This window comes from Manihot esculenta, chromosome 16 (assembly GCF_001659605.2).
Source record: "Manihot esculenta cultivar AM560-2 chromosome 16, M.esculenta_v8, whole genome shotgun sequence".
NCBI lineage: Eukaryota > Viridiplantae > Streptophyta > Magnoliopsida > Malpighiales > Euphorbiaceae > Manihot > Manihot esculenta.
This window is the reverse complement of record NC_035176.2, coordinates 6,709,469-6,719,571: the sequence shown is the minus strand read 5'-3', so window position 1 is coordinate 6,719,571 and position 10,103 is coordinate 6,709,469. Positions and strand designations below refer to the sequence as shown.

The window sequence follows — 10,103 nt, the reverse complement described above, 5'->3', positions numbered from 1 at the left end:
AATTTATTTTTAAATTATACAAATGACATCTTTTAATTTAAATTTCTATTTAATTATTATAATATATTTCAAAGCTGAAAATTTTTGGAGATAGTGTAAGGAAATTGTTGAAATTATATAAAAAATAAAAGGATATCAAGTCAATCACGTAATTGATTGATTTTATTGCATTTACACACTAATCAAATCAAATCTGGGGGCTAAATTTATTTTTATTTAAAAAAATGAATTTAAAAATAATCTAAATTTAAATTTATAAATGATAAGAATTCAATTCAATGTTTTATTTAATTTTCCTGGTTAAAAATATAATAAAAATTAATATTTATTTTGTAAAAAAATTATAGATAAAATATTAAAATAATAGACAAATGATTTTTTTATTTTAATTTTTACGTATAAAAATGTAATAAAAATTAATATTTAGTTTTTTAAAAAAATTAGAGATAAAAATATTAAAATAAAAGAGAATGTCCTTCTGCAAAGGAGAGGGAAAAGTGATTCCGTAGCTTTCCGAATCAAAAAGACAGACCACGGAGTTTCACGAGTAATCGCACATAGTTCCAATTATTCATTGACTAAGCCTAATCAAAGTCAACATTTATAGGCTATAGTTTTAAATTATTAAATTTATCATAATTTATCTTTAAATTTTCTATTATAAATAATTATTTAAATTTTTTTGTGTATAATTTGAGTGTAAAACGATGTAATTTGATCACTAAATTATTGTACTACTTTTATTAAAAATTTAAAATTAATAATATATATCTTAATTAATAAAAAATTAACTTATACCTTTTTCAATTATTTTTTAATAAATATATTTATAAATTATTTTTAATTAAAGACACCAATTTTTATATATCATTAATAATCAGTTTAAATCGAAAAAATTGATCCAACTGAATTAATTTAAAATTTTGATTCGATTTTTTATTTATTTCGGTTTTACTAAATTTTTAATTTCAAAAATTTTGGTTATTTTATTTCGATTCAATTTTGATCAGAAAAAATTTAAAAAATCAAACCGAATCGATTAGTAATAATAATATATTATTTTCAATAATACAGAGAGATTAGATCATATTAAAGTTAAAATATCCTAAGTAAATTTTAAAATATTAAAATTTAAGTGTAAAAAATAAAAAATTTATTAAAAATTCAGATCGAAGCGAATCGATCGATTCGATTTAATTTCTGATTAAAATCGATTTTATTCAATTTTCATAAACATCAAAATTTTAATTTTTAATTTTTAATTTATTCAATTCAAATCAATTTTCAATTTAAACTGAACCGACCAAATACTCACCCTTAAATATTTATACCAAACGTATAATATATTACAATTTAAAAATATTTGCAAGCTCAAATTGGTTCATAAACTAAGTCAAACACCCTCTTAGTCTACAAAATATTTATTAAATAATTTTTCTTTATTGAATATTTTAAAGATTACTATAAAATTTAACTACTAAAATTTAAAAAACACTAATTAATAAACATTTCTTCTGCGGAGTATGAGGGAGAAATATAATCGATTATATATATATATATATATATCAGATTAATGGTAAACGAGAATGAGAAAAATTATTTTATATAATCGTTGTATGTACAACCGTTGGATATTAATCATTGATTATGATGATCAACATAAGACCCATTATAATCAATACTCATAGAAAAACCATTTACGTTCAACAGTTGTATAGTGAAATTTTCCAGAGTATGAGAGGTCGTAAACTGGCTCCACCCCAAGTATAAAAACATAAAAAAGCAAAAAAGAAAAAGGAGAGAGCAAGAAGAATAATAAGAATAGGCCTAACAACATAAATGATTGCTTGTAGCAAATGAAAATTCATTAAAAGCTACACTATAATTCTTTCCTACATTCACTTATTCAAACAAAAAAAGCAATGGAAGACTAAACCTGACCTAGTAAATGGGAATAGAATGTGTAATTACACAAGTAATAAGGATGAAGTAAAGCCATTGAAAAATCTCTTCTTCTTTCTACCTTGGAGATTTTGAAGAAAGACATTTTCCACAAGAAACAAACTTCAGCAGCGAATGTGGTCTTCGCGTCCTAATTTTCAATCGAGAAAGCTGCACGCAAGGAAACCTCGTAAGCACAAAATAATCGGTCCTCTTGTCGTAAGCACAAAGGTGGGTTCAAGTTCATTACCTTTCGACGGGTCAGTCTAGATGCTTTCCAGCATAGCAAGCTCCGTGATCTAGGTTCCAGTCTCCTATGAAATTACAGTATAAAGGAGCCAATCAACAATTATTTGATAATCAGGAAGCACAAAATATATATTACAAGAGCAACAGATGACAAATGAAAAAGCCAAGAGACAGGGAATACGTACAAATTTTCTTGTTCAAGCTTTTCAGCTATAGAAACCGCTTTACGTTTGGACCATCCAGACTGCTGTGAACATCCTTCTGCCTGCTGAATTACACGTGCAAGAGAAACCTTGCTTCTCACAAGGCTCTTGCTCTGACTTGGCTCGCCAAGTCTCTGTTCCGACTTAGGACTGATGCTAGATTTCATATGTGAAACTGCTGAATCTCCCACTCTCGCACGCTGTAAACCTCTTACACTAGATTCTGCATTGTTGTCAACGTGCACATTACCCTTGATTTCCCTGGGAGAATCTGGTATTTCAACAATTTCACTCCTCCCTGCACCAAGAGATTCTCCTGCTCGAGGCATTCTGCTTCCGGTAGTAGTCTCTGGTTCTACAGCCATCTGAGATGAAGCCTTCCTAGAAACTGGTAATATGAGAGGGGCATGGAACCCTCCACCTGTGTCTTTGTTTGATTCATATCTGATTTCAATGGTAACTGGCGACCCAAGAACAGACTCAAATGCTTGTAAAATATGCGCCCTAAACTTCTCTGCTTTCGATTTGGTGCGATGCGAACTGAATATCAACTGCACAGTTGGAGCTGCAAAGAGGAACAATTAATTTAGAAGTACATAATTAGGCCATTATTCCTATGACAGAATGCAGATCCTATTATCATTAAACTATAGCAGAGAGAAAAAAAATTACAGTACTCTGTCATGTATAAACACAGAAGTACGTCACCTTAAGACATGTCAATCAAAAATCATAACGGAAAGCGGCTGAAAAGATATCAGAGGAAGTTATGCATGAAAGAGAATAGTACTTGAGAAACCATTCCAATTCCACAAACCAGCTCGGTCGGAAAACATTTCAAGGTTTCCATATTTGCAAAAAATTTCAACAGAGTCAATGCAACAATAACACGATTAACTAATGACAAGTTCAAAATATGATTCTGTTGAATGATCATGGCTCAATAATTAACTGCATGATTTACATTAGAATACCTGCACCAAAACTAACAGATATGAGCTTTCCTTCGTGGTACAAGAACTCTCTTATACTGTTATACTGAATTTTCCCAAGCACCTCCAACCAAATTTCCTCGTATCCTTTACGGCTTTTAGCTGACATCTGCTTGCCGCTCACCCTAACTGTATCAGAAGATAGTGATGCCCACTGAGGAACCATCCGAGCTCCCACATTCCTTTTCCTATCCACATTAACACCATTTGATGAACCGTAGATTTGGAAATCAGCAGAAGTTCTAGCAGGGAGATTTTCTAATTTAACATGTGCTGACAAGCTTCTCTGATTTTCAGGCATCTCAGCTTGTTCACTGCCTTTCCTGGCTACATCTCTTCCATTTGCATTATTTAGGGTCATAGGGCTATGATTAAAACTAGTTTCTGTAGAAGAACTAGGAAGCATGTACTGCTGATCAGGAGCAAGTTGAAGCAACGCAGCTGTTAGCCATGTTAATTTGTCATTTGACATTCTAAGTTGTTTTTCAGCTTCTGACAAAGTTTTCAGGGCTTGACGCAGTTTTTCCATATCTTCTTTGGACACTGGAATCAATAAACTTGCTTTGTCAGTTTCATAAAGATGATGAAAATCAAATCTACATATTAAGCTATTTTCCTTGTGGTAAGTTTAAGAGGATGTATTCACCACGTAGATAAAAAGCTACATAATTTCACAGGCTCAAATGTAGACCTTAATGATCTTGATAAATCAACTAAGTTAGATGAAACATCAGATTATAGCAGATATGCACAAATTTACGAAGGTGAGGAGAAGGAAAAATGTAACTATATATCAACTAGTACACCCTATTGCAGGTGAATAGTCGATCAACTGTCACTAATCATTTTTTAACTCACATGGTTGTCGTCGAAAAAACTTCCTTTTATGCCTTTCTTTTGTGAAGTCATAACTACCGGCTAATATATCCGTGATAACTGTAGCAAGCTGTGACATTAAAGCTAACGGCTCCACACCAGTTTCCATTATCGCTCTCAAATTCTTCACAGTGTTCACCGTGTCTGCAGATAATGCTAAATCAAGAAGATCCACCAATTTTTCGTCAGAGATTAGCCCAACCTGTAAAAAAACAGCAAATTACATTCAGTGGCTATGATACGTAGATTAGATAATGTGTCCAAGAGTCAATAAATGCCTATGTTCAAAAATTTTCATTTCGACCAATTTGAACCATTGAAGGGTGATACCTAATGTCCAACTACCTGAAATGGATACTTGAGGCTAAAGTGAAGTGTCTAACTATGGTAAAGATGACTTCATCATCACTATGGACCAGGATGATCATTTTCCATTCATATAGGAGAAGGCAATTATTGAACGCAGAAGGGAACATCAGGTAGACCTGGAGCATTAAGCTCCATCAACTATATGGTCCTTAAAGGCATTCAAAAGAATCATAATATAGAGCAACAAGATGGATGATTCTGAGAAGCTCAGAATCCTTCATGAGCAGCATTGAGTTGAAAGGGACCAGCCTCATGGGCTTCGAAGCAACAAGAAGATGTAACAATTATCATCATTATTGCAGCAGTCATGCAATGATTAATGAACCAAAAATAGAAACAAAATGGTTTCTTCAAACTTTAGTTCAGGTAATAACACATAAACGGGTTTGGATAGGCCTTAAGCCCATATTTTAGTAATAAAGTGAATAAATTTTATTAATTTGTTGACCTGGAATGTATCTGTATTACCCAGTTTTTAACCTGCTTTGGCAAGTAATGGCTCTGGTTTCCAGGAACAAAATGGACCAAATACATGCACTATTATCTTCCAAAAACTGAAAATTCAATATTTCCTAGTTCATCAAAGAAATTATCAAACACCACCTATCATGTGTAACTTTAAAATTTGAACTTCAGCAACTAATTTTTCTGAAGAAATATGCTGTTTGCCAATACCTCGCAGCTCAGACTGGCAAATGTCATTTGTTTTAAAGCATCATATTGAATTATGCAAAACAAGGAAAAATCGATAATATTGCAATTCCAGGACTAAGAATGAGAAGTAAGGAGAAACCTCAACATAAAAACAGAGATTCTCTCACACTGAATAGATGTAAAACCATACATGCATGGCAGTAACTATTAGGCAGCACGTTAAATCCACCAAAAATATAAAACACCACAGATGAAACTGATTCATGATGGGAATAAGAAAAAGCTTACCAGTTCTTGAACCAGAGGAACAGATATCTTCAGACCGAGCAAACTGAGTTGTTCTAGAGTCATCTCAGCATCCCTCAAGGATCCATCTGATCTTGATGCAATGAGTTTTAGAGCATCCTTATCAATATCTATATCTTCCTTGGATGCAATCCACTGCAAAGTATATATAATATCTGCATCTTTAAGCTTAGGAAAAAAGAATTTCTGGCACCTGGATATAATTGTATGAGGTAAAACGTCAAGACTTGAGCTGATAAGAACAAAAACTACACGTCGGGGTGCTCGATCAACAACCTTTGATATGGCACTCCAGCAATCAGGGGACAGAGTATCACAGTCATCAAAAATAAAAACTCTGAACTGAGATGGCAGATGAGAAATAATCATGTTGTCAAGCAGATCCATAATGCTCTCAAAATCAAAATTACTGACTGGGCCAACTTCCCTTATATTTCGACTCGTACCCATATCATGTGCTATGCAAGAATTGCAACAGCCACAAGGTTTTGGATGTTCTAGAGATTGACAATTCAAAGCCCTGGCAAATATCCTAGCACATGAGGTTTTCCCGGTGCCATGAGGCCCATAAAACACATATAGCAACCCAACCTTCCTTCTCATGACAGCATTAGAAAGAGCTTGTGCTACCAGATTCTGTCCCACCAAATCTCTGAAATTTCTTGGCATGTATTTTTGAGTCAAATTTTGATGCCTGCTAGTGTGTTTCCGCCCAAGCTTGTGCTGACCACCAGATCTAGCTTCAGAAGCAAGGTCAGAGTCAACATCATTCTTCAGTAAATGATCAGCATATATACCCAGTTCTCCAGAATAGTCATGCACCCAACCAGCATTATCGGTGCTTTCTAAGGATCCAGAAGCCTCAACTAATAGAGGCAGCACCTCTGCATCAGATTTAGAAGATGAACTTGAATGATCGGATACCACAGGCATATTAAGACCAGCTCTCTCATGGGAAGCCATGCCCCCTTTACGTAACCTTGAGTCTGACAGACCACAAGAAAAACTTCTACCAGCCATGTCAAGGAATGTTTTACCTCTGTGATGAATCCTTGACCAATTCCATGGAATCCCACATCCATTTCTAGGAGCTCTTGTGACATTTTGATCCCCATATTCTTCTACATCTTCCTCCTCCATGTGATACCTTGGTCTTGCTGAACCTTGAGCCAATGAATTAGAAGCAACTGACATTTCATGGCCAACATCTCTAGAAGATGGAGTTGCCCTAGTTCTTCTGGCCCCTCGAAACTTCCGCCTCTTCACCCTATTCAGTCCACTATACCCATGAATGCTGGCCTCAGGTTCCTCACCAGTTTTCTCCTGTCGAGACCGTGCAAGATGGATGTTAGAAGAAGCTACATCAGTATCCACTGGGACCTCATTGAGCTGCTCAGAGAGTGTCTTAATATGGACATCTTGACTACGCCTCCCCTTTTGTTTACTCTTCCTGGATTTAGATTCAGAATTCCCTGAAATATCATCCTTGACCAAATCATTAACATATTGATCTCGTAAAGGATCCTCATCACCGCCCAATATTTCAACCCTATTGCTCTTCCGACTAGATTCTTCTCTCCCAACTCTCCTACCATCCCTAGCTCCACTCTTGCTACTATAATCACTAATAGCTGCTATAGCATCATGCCCCCCACTTAGCTCACCAGGAACAACCTTTGATGGAGCTACACTTGCAAAGGGTGGTGAGCTACCTGACAACCTCCTACCTTCCCTTCGACGATCAACACCAACGGACCTTCTACCCTCCATAATTGTGGCATCCTTGTTTCCTTTTTTAGGAAGCATATCAACAACAGAAGGTGAGTGCCATGAAGAAGGACTGGCAGAAGGGTCCCTCAATGATCGGGACCTCTGAAGAACAATGAGGTCCCTCATTAGACACCTATCAGCCAGTATAGGACTCTGCTTATGCATATGATTTTTCAGATGAATGCAATTGGTTAAATGGATATGATTGCGCAGATGATCACTGATATGACCATTTGCATCCTTAAGAATCCTATTACGGACAGCCTTGGTCATGATCAGAAAGTAAATGCATATAATAGCAGTATCTCTTGCAAGGTAACAAAATCAATTAAATTATATTGCATTTTCCTTCAATCTGCGACCGATCCAAATCTTCAAAATTAGGCATTAAACACTAATGAAGCCAAAATTTAAGCGATCAGAGATCTTCCATCAAACATAAAGCATTTATTTGCAAGGGTGATAACCCTTTTTTGCAATGATTACAAAAAAATTTCCCGAAATTTCCCCAACTACAAACAGCTCTTCACAATAATCATCATTTACCTCTGAATGGCAGAGACCCATCAGCATAAACACGTTTCTAAGCCAAACCCATGAAACTAACTTCAAAATCTGAAACTTTTATCAAAGGCCAAACTGCACCATCAAACCATGTTAAGTCCTCATACAAAACCTCCCAACTTCAATTCCCAAAGATCAAAAACAGAAAACCCTTTACTTCAATACGCAAATAATGTAAGCTAAGCAACTATAGCAGACCCAAGAAGCAAAGGCTCAAACTTTAATCTTAAAGAACAAAAGAGCAAAACTTTTTGACAAAATGGGAAGAGAATAAACAAAGTTTAGAATAAAAGAGAGCGGTGATGCATCAGGAAAAGAAGGCAAAAGGGCTAGAAGAAGAAGAGGAAGAAGAAGCAGCAGCAAAAAGAAAGTAACAAGAAAACTCTGTATTCACCTGAAAATTCCCAAAAAGCAAAAACGACCCGTTTGTATAATTAAGGCCACCAGATTAGATCTCTCTCTCTCTCTCTTTCTCTTTCTCCTTCTCCCTCTCTCTAGTCTCAGTCTCAGCCACCAACTTCACATGCACTTCACGAGGAGGAGAGTTCCTTTTCATAGAAAACGATAGTCCAAGAACCCACTAAAGAAAAGAGTGAATTCTAGAGAGACAACAAACAAGCTCAGCGAAGAGTGCATCTATGAAGAGTGCGATTAGTTTAAGAGGTGAGATCTATTACAGAGTTAGAGAGAGAGAGAAAGAGGGAGGCCTGTAAAAACAGGACACAAACACATACGCAATAAAGCGGTGGAGTCCCGTTTGTTTGAGCATGCATATGCAAGAACTGGCTAAATATTTTCTGGTTTAAAAAACAAAATTATTTATTTTGTTAATATATTTGGAAAATTATCAGATGCTTTTGCCATAGTCAGAAAAGGAGAAAAATTGAAGACTGAGATTTTGAATGGGGGACCATAGAAGATGAGACGGGCGTAGAGTCCGTTCTCTATTTGCTCCATCCTCTGTTACAATAGCCGTTTTTTGGTACTCTCTTTGGTTAGGTGTGTCTAGACTCTTGCATTCTTTTTGGCTCACTCTTGTTTAATTAAAGCTTAACAGCAGGAAGGGACCTCTCAGATTTGGATTTTTTTTATTTTTTTTCTTATTTTATGGTTGAAAATCTTGATATGAGTATGTAATTTTTTTCATAAAATATTTTAATTAATATGCATAAAAAATATTAAATTTATTATTTTTCTCAGTTTTTTATCGAATTAAATTTTTATTAATATCACAATTTGAATCAAAATTATCATAATTTTAACAAGAAATATCTGATTTCATCAGAGCTATTTTGAGAAGTTAATCAAAAGTAATTTCAAAGTAGAGGAACAGATTATCAAAAAGAATAGAAAGGATTAGGAATGTTGAAAAATAATAATAAAAAAATGTAAAAAAAGAGAAGAGGGAATCCTGAATTGATTTCACTCTTTTCACAAGTCCTTTTGCCTTCTTGCAGAGTCAAGACAAAACCCAGTCTGTGGCTGTTTCCTTGGGGGGAGGCGGTTTCAGTTTCCATTTGTTGCATACGTATTAATTAGAGTTTTTATATTAAAAAAAAATTACATTTGAGATATAATAAAACTCATTATTTAAAATTTTAATTTTAAATAATTTATTAAAATATTTTAAAATTTTTTAAAAATTTATTAATTAATAAATTTAATCATACAAATAAATACTCTCTCTACCTTTCTTTATTTAAATATCTCAAAATTATTATTTACTTTTTTTATACTATAATTAATAATATATAAATTAATTATTATAATTCAATTTTATTTTATTTTATTTTTAAAATATCTCTCAAAATATTTTTTATTATTTAATAAAATTTAATATCTTTAAAATAATATAATTAAAAAAGTAATAAAAAATAAAATAAATATGAAATAATTAATTAGTATATATTTTTATAAAATTAAATAATCAATAAATGAGTTTTTCACATCATATAAATTAAATAATAAAATATTTAATAAATTAAATTAAATTAATAATAAATTTAGAATATTTTAATATGATGATCTCATATCCAGAAAATAGGGTTGTTTTACAATGGATTCTGTAAAATTGGAAAAGTTTAGACCTAGAGGAGAGTATTTCTCCTTTTATATGTTTCCTTTTGTCTGCTAGTGACATGTTGACAGGACGTGTATTATTGGTCCACATGTCCCTGCT

At 33.5% G+C, this 10,103-nt stretch overlaps 1 protein-coding gene across 1 annotated transcript; it reads right to left on the bottom strand.

Annotated features, from left to right (window-relative positions):
- Positions 1-1,828: 1,828 nt before the first annotated feature.
- LOC110603842 (protein STICHEL-like 3) lies at positions 1,829-8,891 on the bottom strand. Its single transcript, XM_021741788.2, has 6 exons — positions 5,573-8,891; positions 4,244-4,463; positions 3,368-3,928; positions 2,376-2,958; positions 2,192-2,255; positions 1,829-2,112 (listed from the first exon to the last, which is right to left on the bottom strand). The coding sequence occupies exons 1-6, from the start codon at positions 7,631-7,633 to the stop codon at positions 2,020-2,022; spliced, it is 3,582 nt and encodes a 1,193-aa protein (XP_021597480.1). The 5' UTR covers positions 7,634-8,891; the 3' UTR covers positions 1,829-2,019.
- Between the last annotated feature and the right edge of the window lie 1,212 nt (positions 8,892-10,103).